Source organism: Salvelinus alpinus, chromosome 19 (assembly GCF_045679555.1).
Source record: "Salvelinus alpinus chromosome 19, SLU_Salpinus.1, whole genome shotgun sequence".
In the NCBI taxonomy this organism is placed as follows: Eukaryota; Metazoa; Chordata; class Actinopteri; order Salmoniformes; family Salmonidae; genus Salvelinus; species Salvelinus alpinus.
Genome location: NC_092104.1, coordinates 193004 through 209821, shown reverse-complemented (window position 1 = coordinate 209821; position 16818 = coordinate 193004). Strand labels below are relative to the sequence as shown.

Sequence of the window (16818 nt, the reverse complement as noted above, 5' to 3'; positions counted from 1 at the left end):
GACAGAGCAGCTACGTCTGGTAAGACAAGGGGTGGGGGTGTGTCTATTTGTCAATAACAGCTGTTGCTCGATGTCTAATATTAAGGAGGTCTCGAGGTATTGCTCGCCTGAGGTAGAATACTCGTTGATTAACTGTAGACCACACTAGCTACCAAGAGAGTTCACATCTATATTATTCGTAGACGTCTATTTACCACCACCCAGAAGCGGCGCTCCTAGTGACCGGGGAATTTAATGCAGGCACACTTAAATCAGTTTTACCAAATTTTACCAGCATGTTAAATGTGCAACCAGAGGGAAAGAAACTCTAGACCACCTTTACTCCACACACAGAGACGCGTACAAAACTCTCCCTCACCCTCCATTTGGCAACTCTGAACAAATGAGAGTTTGTGACTCCAGTCACCCAAGTCACAGTGACTCGCTCAATACGGAAGTGGTCAGATGACGCAGATGCTAAGCTACGGGACTGTTTTTCTAGCACAGACTGGAATATGTTCCGGGATTCATCCAATGGCATTGAGGAGTACACCACCTAAGTCATCGGCTTCATCAATAAGTGCATTGACGACGTCTTCCCCACAGTAACCGTATGTACATATCCCAACCCCTACCTACATGTACAAATTACCTCAACTAGCCTGTACCCCCGCACATTGACTTGTAAGCATTTCACGATAAGGTCGACACTTGTTGTATTCGGTGCATGTGACAAATAAAGTTTGATTTGATTTATTAGAAACGAACTTGGTTTTCCCTTTTATCTGTGGATTAATTGTTGGAGTAGAGGTCCTTGTGCATTTCAGGTAAAATAACAACCCAATGTTTATATCCCAGGACAAATTAACTAGTAACAGCAAGCTATCTAGCTAAATTGCCATAAATGTTTAATGCTTTTCGACATAAATGTTTAATGCGTTCGTTTTGATATTTCAACCTGCGTGTCTTGATCAGGTCTGGTTTGGGTGGACAAAATCAACAAGGACGCACGCGCGGCCGGTCTGGTCAACATGTTATGTGGATGATGTTAAAAATATTTGTTGGTCTGTTGTGATTAATCAGGAGCGTCCAGATGCTGTACTTGATGAATTTATGAAATTGCTTCTTCCAATTATTGATAAACAAGCACCTGTTAAGAAACTGACTGTTAGAACTGTTAAGGCTCCATGGATTGATGAGGAATTGAAAAACTGTATGGTTGAAAGTGGCTAATAGGTCTGGCTGCACATCTGACTGGCTGACTTCCTGCAAATTGAGAAGTTATGTGACTAAACTCAACAAAAAGAAGAAGAAACTGTGTTATGAAACCAATATCAATGATATGAAAAATGATGGAAAAAAACCTGGGAGTACTTTAAATTAAATTATGGGCAGAAAGACAAATTCAACTCCATGTTTCATCGAATCAGATGGTTTATTCATCACAAAACCCTTTGATGTTGCCAATTATTTTGATTACCTCATTGGCAAAGTGGACAAACTTAGACAAACTTAGACAGGAAATGCCCACAACGAACAGTGAGCCATCCTATTCATGCATAAATTAACAAATAATGAAAGAAAAGCTTTGCAAGTTTGAAATCTGTAAAGTTGGTATGGGAGAGGTGTATTTTTTTGTTTGTTCTCGATCAATAATGAAAACCTCCTGGCATTGACAACTTAGATGGAAAGCTACTGAGGATGGTAGCTGACTATAGCCACTCCTATCTGTCATATATTTAATCTGTGTCTAGAGGAAAGTATTTGTCCTCCGGAATGGAGAGAAGCCAAAGTCATTCAGTTGAGTATATCTAGACAGTATGGTAGTATAGTATATGTTGCCCGTGTGGTAGTATAGTGTAGTATATGTAGAAAGTAGTATAGTATATCTAGACAGTAGTATAGTGTACTATATCTAGACAGTAGTATAGTGCTGTATATCTAGACAGTAGTGTAGTTTAGTATATCTAGACAGTAGTTTAGTATATATAGACAGTAGTGTAGTATATCTAGACAGTAGTGTAGTATATCTAGACAGTAGTGTAGTATATCTAGACAGTAGTGTAGTATATCTAGACAGTAGTGTAGTTTAGTATATCTAGACAGTAGTGTAGTTTAGTATATCTAGACAGTAGTTTAGTATATCTAGACAGTAGTGTAGTTTAGTATATCTAGACAGTAGTGTAGTTTAGTATATCTAGACAGTGTAGTTTAGTATATCTAGACAGTGTAGTTTAGTATATCTAGACAGTAGTGTAGTTTAGTATATCTAGACAGTAGTGTAGTTTAGTATATCTAGACAGTAGTGTAGTTTAGTATATCTAGACAGTAGTTTAGTATATCTGAACAGTAGTTTAGTATATCTAGACAGTAGTGTGGTATATCTAGACAGTAGTGTATTATATCTAGACAGTAGTGTAGTATATCTAGACAGTAGTTTCGTATATCTAGACAGTAGTGTGGTATATCTAGACAGTAGTTTAGTATATCTAGACAGTAGTTTAGTATATCTAGACAGTAGTTTAGTATATCTTGACAGTAGTTTAGTATATCTAGACAGTAGTTTAGTATATCTAGACAGTAGTGTGGTATATCTAGACACTAGTGTATTATATCTAGACAGTAGTTTAGTATATCTAGACAGTAGTCTAGTTTAGTATATCTAGACAGTAGTTTAGTATATCTAGACAGTAGTTTAGTATATCTAGACAGTAGTGTAGTATATCTAGACAGTAGTTTAGTATATCTAGACAGTAGTTTAGTATATCTAGACAGTAGTATGGTATATCTAGACAGTAGTGTGGTATATCTAGACAGTAGTGTAGTATATCTAGACAGTAGTTTAGTATATCTAGACAGTAGTGTAGTATATCTAGACAGTAGTTTAGTATATCTAGACAGTAGTGTAGTATATCTAGACAGTAGTGTGGTATATCTAGACAGTAGTGTAGTATATCTAGACAGTAGTTTAGTATATCTAGACAGTAGTGTAGGGTATTATATCTAGACAGTAGTGTATTATATCTAGACAGTAGTTTAGTATATCTAGACAGTAGTTTAGTATATCTAGACAGTAGTGTATTATATCTAGACAGTAGTGTAGTATATCTAGACAGTAGTCTAGTATATCTAGACAGTAGTGTGGTATATCTAGACAGTAGTGTATTATATCTAGACAGTAGTGTAGTATATCTAGACAGTAGTGTAGGGTATTATATCTAGACAGTAGCGTGGTATATATAGATAGTAGTATAGTTTAGTATATCTAGACAGTAAAACAGTTTAGTATATCTAGACAGTAGTGTAGTTTAGTATATCTAGACAGTAATATAGTTTAGTATATCTAGACAGTAGTGTAGTTTAGTATATCTAGACAGTAGTGTAGTTTAGTATATCTAGACAGTAATATAGTTTAGTATATCTAGACAGTAGTGTAGTTTAGTATATCTAGACAGTAGTGTAGTTTAGTATATCTAGACAGTAGTCTAGTTTAGTATATCTAGACAGTACTGTAGTGTAGTATATCTAGACAGTAGTATAGTGCTGTATATCTAGACAGTAGTGTAGTTTATTATATCTAGACAGTATGGCCGTATGGTTTAGTATATCTAGACAGTAGTATAGTTTAGTATATCTAGACAGTAATATAGTTTAGTATATCTAGACAGTAGTGTAGTTTAGTATATCTAGACAGTAGTGTAGTTTAGTATATCTAGACAGTAGTCTAGTTTAGTATATCTAGACAGTACTGTAGTGTAGTATATCTAGACAGTAGTATAGTGCTGTATATCTAGACAGTAGTGTAGTTTATTATATCTAGACAGTATGGCCGTATGGTTTAGTATATCTAGACATTAGTATAGTTTAGTATATCTAGACAGTAATATAGTTTAGTATATCTAGACAGTAGTGTAGTTTAGTATATCTAGACAGTAGTGTAGTTTAGTATATCTAGACAGTAGTCTAGTTTAGTATATCTAGACAGTAGTGTAGTTTAGTATATCTAGACAGTAGTTTAGTATATCTAGACAGTAGTTTAGTATATCTAGACAGTAGTTTAGTATATCTAGACAGTAGTGTAGTATATCTAGACAGTAATATAGTTTAGGGTATTTAGACAGTATTATAGTGTAGTATATCTAGACAGTAGTGTAGTTTAGTATATCTAGACAGTATTATAATGTAGTATATATAGACAGTAGTATATCTAGACAGTATTTTAGTGTGGTATATCTAGACAGTAGTGTAGTTTAGTATATCTAGACAGTATTATAGTGTAGTATATATAGGCAGTAGTATATCTAGACAGTATTTCAGTGTGGTATATCTAGACAGTACTGTAGTTTAATATATCTAGACAGTATTATAGTGTAGTATATATAGACAGTATTATAGTGTAGTATATCTAGACAGTACTGTAGTTTAGTATATCTAGACAGTATTATAGTGTAGTATATCTAGACAGTATTATAGTGTAGTATATCTAGACAATATTATAGTTTAGTATTTCTAGACATTAGGGACGTTTAGAATATCTAGACAGTGTATCTTCTGGGGTAGGTATTGTTCTGTGAGGTAGCAGCTCCACCTGCTGGTTACAACGTATATTATTAGATATATTATATTCACTTCTTGACTTCGGTCTCCAACCTGTATCCTGGCTGTGAGAACATCATTGTCTATATTCATTATGTGTGTCTCTGTAGTGTCAGTGAGTATCTCCAACCTGTGTCCTGGCTGTGAGAACATCTGTGTCTATATTCATTATGTCTCTGTAGTGTCAGTGAGTATCTCCAACCTGTGTCCTGGCTGTGAGAACATCTGTGTCTATATTCATTATGTCTCTGTAGTGTCAGTGAGTATCTCCAACCTGTATCCTGGCTGTGAGAACGTCTGTGTGCGTAGTCGCAGTATGATGTTTGAGCCCAGCCTGACCAAGGGAGTCCTGGAAGTGTTCAGCCCCAACGCACTCTCCTCAGCCGACGTCCTCGCCACCAGAGCCATCGACATCCAGAACACTAACATCAATGGTGAATACTAGTCCGACCCCTATCCTCTAACCCAGCGTTTCCCAAACTCGGTCCTGGGGACCCCAAAGGGTACACGTTTTGGTTTTTGCCCTAGCACAACACAGCTGATTCAAATAATTATCAGCTGTGTAGTACCAGGGCAAACACCAAAACGTGTACCCTTTGGGGTCCCCAGGACCGAGTTTGGGAAACCCTGCTCTAAGAGCTAACCCTTAACCTTTACAAGATGAGTTCCAGTCATAGAAGATCCTCCTCTAACCCCTAACCCTTAAAACGTTTTTTTTGTGCTGTATTCGTTAAACTCTCTCTCTCTCTCTCTCTCTCTGTCTGTGTGTCTCTGTGACTGTCTCTCTGTCTCTAGGTGTAGGAGACTTCAGTGTTTGGGAGTTCAGTGGCAACCCTGTGTACTACTGTTCTTATGATTACTTCGCTGCCAACGACCCTACAGCCATCCACCTGGTGGTGTTCAGTCTGGAGGATCCCTATGAGACTCAGCTCAGCCAGGCTACATACTGGCTCAACATGTTGAAGGCCTTAACACTACCACAGGATACTATAGGTACGTACCCGGACCGCTCATTTATTCAACTGTTAGCTTTTCATTACATCATCTCAGAGCACTTGTTAAGCAAAATAAACAAGTCATTTAAAAAATAAATATATACTAGATCAAGTCTGTTTGAGTTCTTCTAGATCAAGTCTGTTTGAGTTCTTCTAGATCAAGTCTGTTTGAGTGCTTCTAGATCAAGTCTGTTTGAGTGCTTCTAGATCAAGTCTGTTTGAGTGCTTCTAGATCAAGTCTGTTTGAGTGCTTCTAGATCAAGTCTGTTTGAGTGCTTCTAGATCAAGTCTGTTTGAGTGCTTCTAGATCAAGTCTGTTTGAGTGCTTCTAGATCAAGTCTGTTTGAGTGCTTCTAGATCAAGTCTGTTTGAGTGCTTCTAGATCAAGTCTGTTTGATTGCTTCTAGATCAAGTCTGTTTGAGTGCTTCTAGATCAAGTCTGTATGAGTGCTTCTAGATCAAGTCTGTTTGAGTGCTTCTAGATCAAGTCTGTTTGAGTGGTTCTAGATCAAGTCTGTTTGAGTGGTTCTAGATCAAGTCTGTTTGATTGCTTCTAGATCAAGTCTGTTTGAGTGGTTCTAGATCAAGTCTGTTTGAGTTATTCTAGATCAAGTCTGTTTCAGGTCTTCTAGATCAATTCTGTTTGAGTGCTTCTAGATCAAGTCTGTATGAGTGCTTCTAGATCAAGTCTGTATGAGTGCTTCTAGATCAAGTCTGTATGAGTGCTTCTAGATCAAGTCTGTATGAGTTATTCTAGATCAAGTCTGTTTCAGGTCTTCTAGATCAATTCTGTATGAGTGCTTCTAGATCAAGTCTGTATGAGTGCTTCTAGATCAAGTCTGTATGAGTGCTTCTAGATCAAGTCTGTTTCAGGTCTTCTAGATCAATTCTGTATGAGTGCTTCTAGATCAAGTCTGTATGAGTGCTTCTAGATCAAGTCTGTTTGAGTGCTTCTAGATCAAGTCTGTTTGAGTGCTTCTAGATCAAGTTTGTATGAGTGGTTCTAGATCAAGTCTGTTTGATTGCTTCTAGATCAAGTCTGTTTGAGTGCTTCTAGATCAAGTAATTTTGAGTGCTTCTAGATCAAGTCTGTATGAGTTATTCTAGATCAAGTCTGTTTCAGGTCTTCTAGATCAATTCTGTATGAGTGCTTCTAGATCAAGTCTGTATGAGTGCTTCTAGATCAAGTCTGTATGAGTGCTTCTAGATCAAGTCTGTATGAGTTATTCTAGATCAAGTCTGTATGAGTTATTCTAGATCAAGTCTGTTTCAGGTCTTCTAGATCAATTCTGTATGAGTGCTTCTAGATCAAGTCTGTATGAGTGCTTCTAGATCAAGTCTGTTTGAGTGCTTCTAGATCAAGTCTGTTTGAGTGCTTCTAGATCAAGTATGTATGAGTTATTCTAGATCAAGTCTGTATGAGTTATTCTAGATCAAGTCTGTTTCAGGTCTTCTAGATCAATTATGTTTGAGTGGTTCTAGATCAAGTCTGTATGAGTGCTTCTAGATCAAGTCTGTATGAGTGCTTCTAGATCACGTCTGTATGAGTTATTCTAGATCAAGTCTGTTTCAGGTCTTCTAGATCAAGTCTGTATGAGTGCTTCTAGATCAAGTCTGTATGAGTGCTTCTAGATCAAGTCTGTATGAGTGCTTCTAGATCAAGTCTGTTTGAGTGCTTCTAGATCAAGTCTGTATGAGTTATTCTTGATCAAGTCTGTTTGAGTGCTTCTAGATCAAGTCTGTTTGATTGCTTCTAGATCAAGTCTGTTTGAGTTCTTCTAGATCAAGTCTGTATGAGTGCTTCTAGATCAAGTCTGTATGAGTGCTTCTAGATCAAGTCTGTTTGAGTGCTTCTAGATCAAGTCTGTATGAGTTATTCTTGATCAAGTCTGTTTGAGTGCTTCTAGATCAAGTCTGTTTGATTGCTTCTAGATCAAGTCTGTTTGAGTTCTTCTAGATCAAGTCTGTTTGAGTGCTTCTAGATCAAGGCTGTTTGAGCGCGTCTAGATCAAGTCTGTTTGAGTTCTTCTAGATCAAGTCTGTTTGAGTTCTTCTAGATCAAGTCTGTTTGAGTGGTTCTAGATCAAGTCTGTTTGAGTGCTTCTAGATCAAGTCTGAGTGGTTCTAGATCAAGTATGTATGAGTGCTTCTAGATCAAGTCTGTTTGAGCGCTTCTAGATCAAGTCTGTTTGAGTTCTTCTAGATCAAGTCTGTTTGAGTGCTTCTAGATCAAGTCTGTATGAGTGCTTCTAGATCAAGTCTGAGGGGTTCTAGATCAAGTCTGTATGAGTGGTTCTAGATCAAGTCTGTTTGAGCGCTTCTAGATCAAGTCTGTTTGATTGCTTCTAGATCAAGTCTGTTTGAGTGCTTCTAGATCAAGTCTGTTTGAGTGCTTCTAGATCAAGTCTGTTTGAGTGGTTCTAGATCAAGTCTGTTTGAGCGCTTCTAGATCAAGTCTGTTTGAGCGCTTCTAGATCAATTCTGTTTGAGCGCTTCTAGATCAAGTCTGTATGAGTGCTTCTAGATCAAGTCTGTTTGAGTGCTGCTAGATCAAGTCTGTTTGAGTGCTTCTAGATCAAGTCTGTTTGAGTGCTTCTAGATCAAGTCTGTTTGAGTGGTTCTAGATCAAGTCTGTTTGAGCGCTTCTAGATCAAGTCTGTTTGAGCGCTTCTAGATCAATTCTGTTTGAGTGCTTCTAGATCAAGTCTGTATGAGTGGTTTTAGATCAAGTCTGTTTGAGTGGTTCTAGTTCAAGTTTGTTTGAGTGGTTCTAGATCAAGTCTGTTTGAGTGCTTCTAGATCAAGTCTGTTTGAGTGCTTCTAGATCAAGTCTGTTTGAATGCATTCTGAAGCCTCAAGATGGGCATCCGTTGTCATTAGAGGATCTGGAAGCTCATAGCTCGATGTTCAGTAGTAGGGCTGTGGCACAACATTTCGTCAGCCAGTGATTCTTTTTTTTTTTTTACCCCTTTTTCTCCCCAATTTCATGGTATCCAATTGGTCGTTGCAGTCTTGTCCCATCACTGCAACTCCCGTACGGACTCGGGAGAGGCGAAGGTCGAGAGCCGTGCGTCCTCCGAGACACAACCCAACCAAGCTGCACTGCTTCTTGACACAATGCCCGCTTAACCCAGAAGCCAGCCGCACCAATGTGTCGGAGGAAACACCGTACACATGGCAACTGTGTCAGCGTGCATTGCGCCCGGCCCGCCACAGGAGTCGCTAGTGCGTGATGGGACAGGAACATCCCTGCCGGCCAAACCCTCCCCTAACCCGGACGACGCTGAGCCAATTGTGCGCCGCCCCATGGATTTCCCGGTCGCGGGCGGCTGCAACAGAGCCTGGACTCGAATCCAGAATCTCTAGTGGCACAGCTAGCACTGCAATGCAGTGCCTTAGACCACTGCGCCACTCGGGAGGCCAGCCGGTGATTGTCAAGCAAATAATTGCTGATATCACGGTAATTGACCGTTAATTAACATAAACACATTTAGCATCTCCTGGCTTCCACATATAGCCTACAAGTCAGTGATGCAGACCTATGGAACATCTACATCTGAAAACGTCTAATAAATGCATGTAATATAGTCTACACCATCACAATAAGTCCATGTAATATAGTCTACCTACACCATCACAATAAATCCATATAATATAGTCTACACCATCACAATAAGTCCATGTAATATAGTCTACCTACACCATCACAATAAATCCATGTAATATAGTCTACACCATCACAATAAATCCATATAATATAGTCTACCTACACCATCACAAAAAATCCATATAATATAGTCTACACCATCACAATAAATCCATGTAATATAGTCTACCTACACCATCACAATAAATCCATATAATATAGTCTACACCATCACAATAAATCCATATAATATAGTCTACACCATCACAATAAATCCATGTAATATAGTCTACCTACACCATCACAATAAATCCATATAATATAGTCTACACCATCACAATAAATCCATATAATATAGTCTACACCTTCACAATAAATCCATGTAATATAGTCTACCTACACCATCACAATAAATCCATGTAATATAGTCTACACCATCACAATAAATCCATGCAATATAGTCTACACCATCACAATAAATCCATGTAATATAGTCTACCTACACCATCACAATAAATCCATGTAATATAGTCTACACCATCACAATAAATCCATGTAATATAGTCTACACCATCACAAAAGATCCATGTAATATAGTCTACACCATCACAATACATCCATGTAATATAGTCTACACCATCACAATAAATCCATGTAATATAGTCTACACCATCACAATAAATGCATGTAATATAGTCTACACCATCACAATAAATCCATGTAATATAGTCTACACCATCACAATAAATCCATGTAATATAGTCTACACCATCACAATAAATCCATGTATTATAGTCTACACCATCACAATAAATCCATATAATATAGTCTACACCATCACAATAAATCCATGTAATATAGTCTACACCTTCACTATAAATCCATGTAATATAGTCTACACCATCACAATAAATCCATGTAATATAGTCTACTTACACCATCACAATAAATCCATGTAATATAGTCTACACCATCACAATAAATCCATGTAATATAGTCTACCTACACCATCACAATACATCCATGTAATATAGTCTACACCATCACAATAAATCCATGTAATATAGTCTACACCATCACAATAAATCCATGTAATATAGTCTACACCATCACAATAAATCCCTGTAATATAGTCTACACCATCACAATAAATCCATGTAATATAGTCTACACCATCACAATAAATCCATGTAATATAGTCTACACCATCACAATAAATCCCTGTAATATAGTCTACACCATCACAATAAATCCATGTAATATAGTCTACACCATCACAATAAATCCTTGTAATATAGTCTACACCATCACAATAAATCCATGTAATATAGTCTACCTACACCATCACAATAAATCCATGTAATATAGTCTACACCATCACAATAAATCCATGTAATATAGTCTACCTACACCATCACAATAAATCCATGTAATATAGTCTACCTACACCATCACAATAAATCCATGTAATATAGTCTACCTACACCTTCACAATACATCCATTATTTATTTTAAACAGGTCTAAAGAAACATGATATGAAGAAAAAGTAGTCTATTTCAGAAGAACAGAATAGCATACTCTGAGTTGTCCTTATATTATGTCCTGATCTGGCTATGCCAAATGGCTGTGGGCTACACTAGTTCATTTAACAGACAAGATTTGCTCAGTATTCCGTGGCATTATTGTATATTATATTTTATAGTATTATTGTATAGTATTATTTTTTATAGTATTATTTTATATTATTGTATGGTATTATTTTACAGTATTATTTTATATTATTTTATGGTATTATTTTATATTATTTTATAGTATTATTTTATAGTATTATTTTATAGTATTTTATAGTATTATTTTATAGTATTTTATAGTATTATTTTATAGTATTTTATAGTATTATTTTATAGTATTATTTTATATTATGAAGAATACAATTGAACAACGCTGAATAAAAGAGAGAGGATATTTTCTCCAAATGATTTGAGGGAGTGCAGCTGCAGCTATTCTGTGTTGAGCAGTCAACAAAGAAACAGGAAGTCCTAAACACAGCAAAAAATGAAACGTCCCTCTTTCAGGACCCTGTCTTTCAAAGATAATTTGTAAAAATACAAATAACTTCACAGATCTTCATTGTTATGGGTTTAAACACTGTTTCCCATGCTTGTTCAATGAACCATAAACAATTAATGAACATGCACCTGTGGAACGGTCGTTAAGACACTAACAGCTTACAGACGGTAGGCAATTAAGATCACAGTTATGAAAACTTAGGACACTAAAGAGGCCTTTCTACTGACTCTGAAAAACACCAAAAGAAAGATGCCCAGGGTCCCTGCTCTCTGCGTGAACGTGCCTTAGGCATGCTGCAAGGAGGCATGAGGACTGTAGATGTGGCCAGGGCAATAAATTGCAATGTCCATACTGTGAGACGCCTAAGACAGCACTACAGGGAGACTGGACAGACAGCTGAACGTCCTCGCAGTGGCAGACCACGTGTATCAACACCTGCACAGGACCGGTATATCCGAACATTACACCTGCGGGACAGGTACATGATGGCAACAACAACTCCCCGAGTTACACCAGGAACGCAAAATCCCTCTATCAGTGCTCAGACTGTCCGCAATAGGCTGAGAGAGGCTGGACTGAGGGCTTGTAGGCCTGTTGTAAGGCAGGTCCTCACCAGACATCACCAGCAACAACGTCGCTTATGGGCACAAACCCACCGTCACTGGACCAGACAGGACTGGCAAAAAGTGCTCTTCACTGACGAGTTTTGTCTCACCAGGAGTGATGGTAGGATTCGTGTTTATCGTCAAAGGAATGAGCGTTACACCGTGGCCTGTACTCTGGAGTGGGATCGATTTGGAGGTGGAGGGTGCGTCATGGTCTGGGATGGTGTGTCACAGCATCATCGGACTGAGCTTGTTGTCATTGCAGGCAATCTCAATGCTGTGTGTTACAGGGAAGACATCCTCCCTCATGTGGTACCCTTCCTGCAGGCTCATCCTGACATGACCCTCCAGCATGACAATGCCACCAGCCATACTGCTCGTTCTGTGCGTGATTTCCTGCAAGACAGGAATGCCAGTGTTGGCCAGCGAAGAGCCCGGATCTCAATCCCATTGAGCACGTCTGGGACCTGTTGGTTCGGAGGGTGAGGGCTAGGGCCATTCCCTCCAGAAATGTCCGGGAACTTGCAGGTGCCTTGGTGGAAGAGTGCGGTAACATCTCACAACAAGAACGGGCAAATCTGGTGCTGTCCATGAGGAGGAGATGCACTGCAGTACTTAATGCAGCTGGTGGCCACACCAGATACTGACTGTTACTTTTGATTTTGACCCTCCCTTTGTTCAGGGACACGTTATTCAATTTCTGTTAGTCACATGTCTGTGGAAGTTGTTCAGTTTATGTCTCAGTTGTTGAATCTTGTTATGTTCATACAAATATTTACACATGTTTAGTCTGCTGGAAATAAACGCAGTTGACAGTGAGAGGACGTTTCTTTTTTTGCTGAGTTCATATGCTTCATTTAGAGTTATTAACCTCTACTTCATCACCATCCCTGATCCGGGAGCATCCTGATCAGTAAAAAGCTGACTAGCATAGCCTAGCATAGCGCCACAAGTAAATACTAGCATATAAATATCATGAAATCACAAGTCCAACACAGCAAATGAAAGATACACATCTTGTGAATCCAGCCATCAATTCCGATTTTTAAAATGTTTTACAGCGAAAACACAATATGTATTTCTATTAGCTAACCACAATAGCAAAAGACTCAACCGCATATTTTCACAATTTTTTTACCGCATAGGTAGCTATCACAAAACCGACCAAATAGAGATATAATTAGTCACTAACCAAGAAACAACTTCATCAGATGACAGTCTTATAACATGTTATACAATAAATCTATGTTTTGTTCGAAAATGTGCATATTTGAGGTATAAATCATAGTTTTACATTGCAGCTACAATCACAAATAGCACCGAAGGAGCAAGAATAATTACAGAGAGCAACGTGAAATACCTAAATACTCATCATAAAACATTTATGAAAAATACATGGTGTACAGCAAATGAAAGATAAACATCTTGTGAATCCAGCCAATGTTTCAGATTTTTTTAGTGTTTTACAGCGAAAACACAATATAGCATTATATTAGCTTACCACAATAGTCAAACACACAACCGCATTTATTCACCGCATAGATAGCATTCGCAAAAACCAGCAAAAGATATAAAATTTATCACTAACCTTGACCAACTTCATCAGATGACAGTCTTATAACATCATGTTACACAATACACTTATGTTTTGTTCGAAAATGTGCATATTTTGAGCTGCAAACCGTGGTTATACGTTGTGAATATGTAGCATCGATTCACCAAATTATCCGTAGATATTTTGGACAGTCACCTAATCTGACCAAAGAACTCATCATAAACTTTACTAAAAAATACATGTTGGACAGCAAATGAAAGATACACTAGTTCTTAATGCAATCGCCGTGTTAGATTTTTAAAAATAACTTTACCATAACAAACAGCTTACGTTATAGCGAGACAGCGCCCGCAAAAAGGAAGGAAAATAGGACTAAACATTTTCCACAGAAATACGAAATAACATCATAAATGGTTCTTACTTTTGCTGAGCTTCCATCAGAATCTTGTACAAGGAGTCCTTTGTTCAGAATAAATCGTTGTTTGGTTTTAGAATGTCCTCTTCTCCTGTCGAATTAGCAACCTTAGCTAGCCAAGTGGCGCGAAGATGTCCATCTTCACCTAACGCAGAGAACGGAAAACTCCAAAACTCCCGATAAACGTTGAATAATCTGATAAAACTATATTGAAAAAACATACTTTACGATGATATTATCACATGTATCAAATAAAAGCCGGAGATATTAGCCGTCTATACCGAACGCTTTTCAGAAGCCAATGCTGATGTCCTTCCCGCGCCTTCGAAGACAATGAAATTGTGGTCACATCATTCCAAGAGCTCTTGTTCGACCTCAGATCAAGCTAGACACCCCATTCCACCTCTCACTGCCTGTTGACATCTAGTGGAAGGCGTATGAAGTGCATGTATATCCATAGATTTCAAGCAATTGAATAGGAAGGCCCTGAAACAGAGCCTCGATTTCAGATTTTTCACTTCCTGTCTAGGAAGTTTGCTGCAAAATGAGTTCTGTTTTACGCGCAAGAATATAATTCAAACGGTTTTAGAAACTTGAGAGTGTTTTCTATCCAATAGTAATAATAATATGCATATTGTACGATCTAGAATAGAGTACGAGGCAGTTTAATTTGGGCACGATTTTTTACAAAGTGAAAACAGCCTCCCCATATTGACAAGAAGTTAATGTAACTTTAGTTGTTCTACAAACGTTGGGGCATATGTTTTGATTTTTAATACATTGTAAGGCTACATGATGCGACTGATGATTTGAAAAAAAGTTGCTTGAAAGACCTGAGCTCTGCTTAGTTTTTTTGCGCAGGCTGTACACATTACATCAGTCTCTCATTCACAATTTGCTACTGCCTCTAGTTTCACCTTAAAAATCCATGCCTTTTGCTGCCAGTGGCCATTTTTCCCTTGCCCCGGAGTGCTGCATTGTGCCCTTCTTCCTGAGTGCTGCCTGCTCCGAAGCACCGCTCATTCACATGGCTCTCCATCACGTGATCGGGTCTCACAGTCTACAAGTGAAGACAGACACATCAGGGACCCAACTGCGCACCCCCTTATCCAATTCAGAGGTGCATATTGGAAGAACTGTCCACATTTACTTTTCGTCAGCCAACAAGATGAGTAGAAGGCCTAACGAACAGCAAAAGCACTAGCTTATGTCAATCTACATTGTACAACAGTTGAATTATTCTATTCTGTGTGAGAAAAAATATTCCAAACATAGTCTGGGATAGTTGTGGGATGCAATAGATCCCAAATGAATACAACCACTAGCAGATCAGAATGTTCAACTTAAAATGTTGATAGACTATTAGGCTATTTCTTCACATTATAAGCACAGCAATGCGCACGTGGCAGTAGGCTATAAGCGCAAATGTTCCATTAGCAGGAAAATACCGTTATCAAAAGTGACCACAAATGCAATTATGCATATAATGCTTTTATTATAAAGGTGAATTTTTATGGTGAAAATGATCTTCCCCAAACTTGAAACTCACGTGCTGCTTATGTATGCCAGTTAGGCTCTTACAACCCGTGTAAAGCGGATTAATGTGATTCAGTTTAAGGAGATATTTGGACACTTTAGTGATACAAACCTTGTCAAAACATATAGGCCTATGGGCTAGGCTACATGAGGTGTGTACCTATGATTCGAAAAAGTCGAAAGTTTTTTTCTTGCCTTACGCCGGGCATTATTCACAAGTGATAGTATATAATTCACAAGTGATAGGCTAATATTGTCACCCATCAGACTATTCTTGATTTAAATCTTGTCTTTACATATGCTAAATCATATGTGTGTGAAATTTGTTTTGATGTAGAATGGACCAAAAAATATATGTCATCTTTGCACTTAAATAGCGAATGGAGGAAGCTTTTCCCGTTAATTTTCATGCCACTCAGGTAGGCTATACTCCTGTTGTAAAGAGAAGCAATGTGCTTAATATTAGAAAAGTTGGGAAATAAATATAGTAGACCTAGCCAATAGAAAGTAGGCCTAGCCTATAGACAGCTGATGGGATCCTCCTCTTTTTAGTAGAGGCCATCACTCTGTTTTTTCACATAATTGAATATCCTGTAGAAATGTTACGCAACATGAGCTCATGGGCTCTCATGAAGTGTTTGATTAGATTTTCCATTACATTTTGCATTGATGTCAAAATGATTAGAGGGACAATAGAGTGCTGAGTACCAGGCAGTTAGCAAGTTTGGCAGGCTACTAATGACAGTCAGCATCAGAGCTTGGAGAAGTCTAATTACTGTGACTAAACGGTCATGTGGAATTTGACTGCCTTCATGACTCGTGACCGCGGGTGGAACGGTAATACGGTCACCGTAACAGCCCTAGTCAGTAAAGGGAGTGGGCATGAGAGGATCTAGAAGCTCATAGCTAGATGGTCAGTAGAGGTGGTGGGCATGAGAGGATCTAGAAGCTCATAGCTAGATGGTCAGTAGAGGTGGTGGGCATGAGAGGATCTAGAAGCTCATAGCTAGATGGTCAGTAGAGGTGGTGGGCATGAGAGGATCTAGAAGCTCATAGCTAGATGGTCAGTAGAGGTGGTGGGCATGAGAGGATCTAGAATCTCATAGCTAGATGGTCAGTAGAGGTGGTGTGCATGAGAGGATCTGGAATCTCATAGCTAGATGGTCAGTAGAGGGAGTGGGCATGAGAGGATCTAGAAGCTCATAGCTAGATGGTCAGTAGAGGTGGTGGGCATGAGAGGATCTAGAAGCTCATAGCTAGATGGTCAGTAGAGGTGGTGTGCATGAGAGGATCTAGAAGCTCATAGCTAGATGGTCAGTAGAGGTGGTGGTTATGAGAGGATCTAGAAGCTCATAGCTAGATGGTCAGTAGAGGTGGTGGGCATGAGAGGATCTAGAAGCTCATAGCTAGATGGTCAGTA

General features: G+C 38.4%; 1 protein-coding gene across 2 annotated transcripts in view; it reads left to right on the top strand.

Annotated features, from left to right (window-relative positions):
• dapk1 (death-associated protein kinase 1) overlaps positions 1-16818 on the top strand; it is a 200279-nt gene that overhangs the window by 160986 nt on the left and 22475 nt on the right. For both annotated transcript variants that reach the window (XM_071351997.1, XM_071351996.1), the window contains exons 21-22: positions 4830-5009; positions 5371-5568. In XM_071351997.1, the coding sequence (XP_071208098.1) occupies positions 4830-5009; positions 5371-5568 (378 nt within the window). The remainder of the gene's footprint in view (positions 1-4829; positions 5010-5370; positions 5569-16818) is intronic.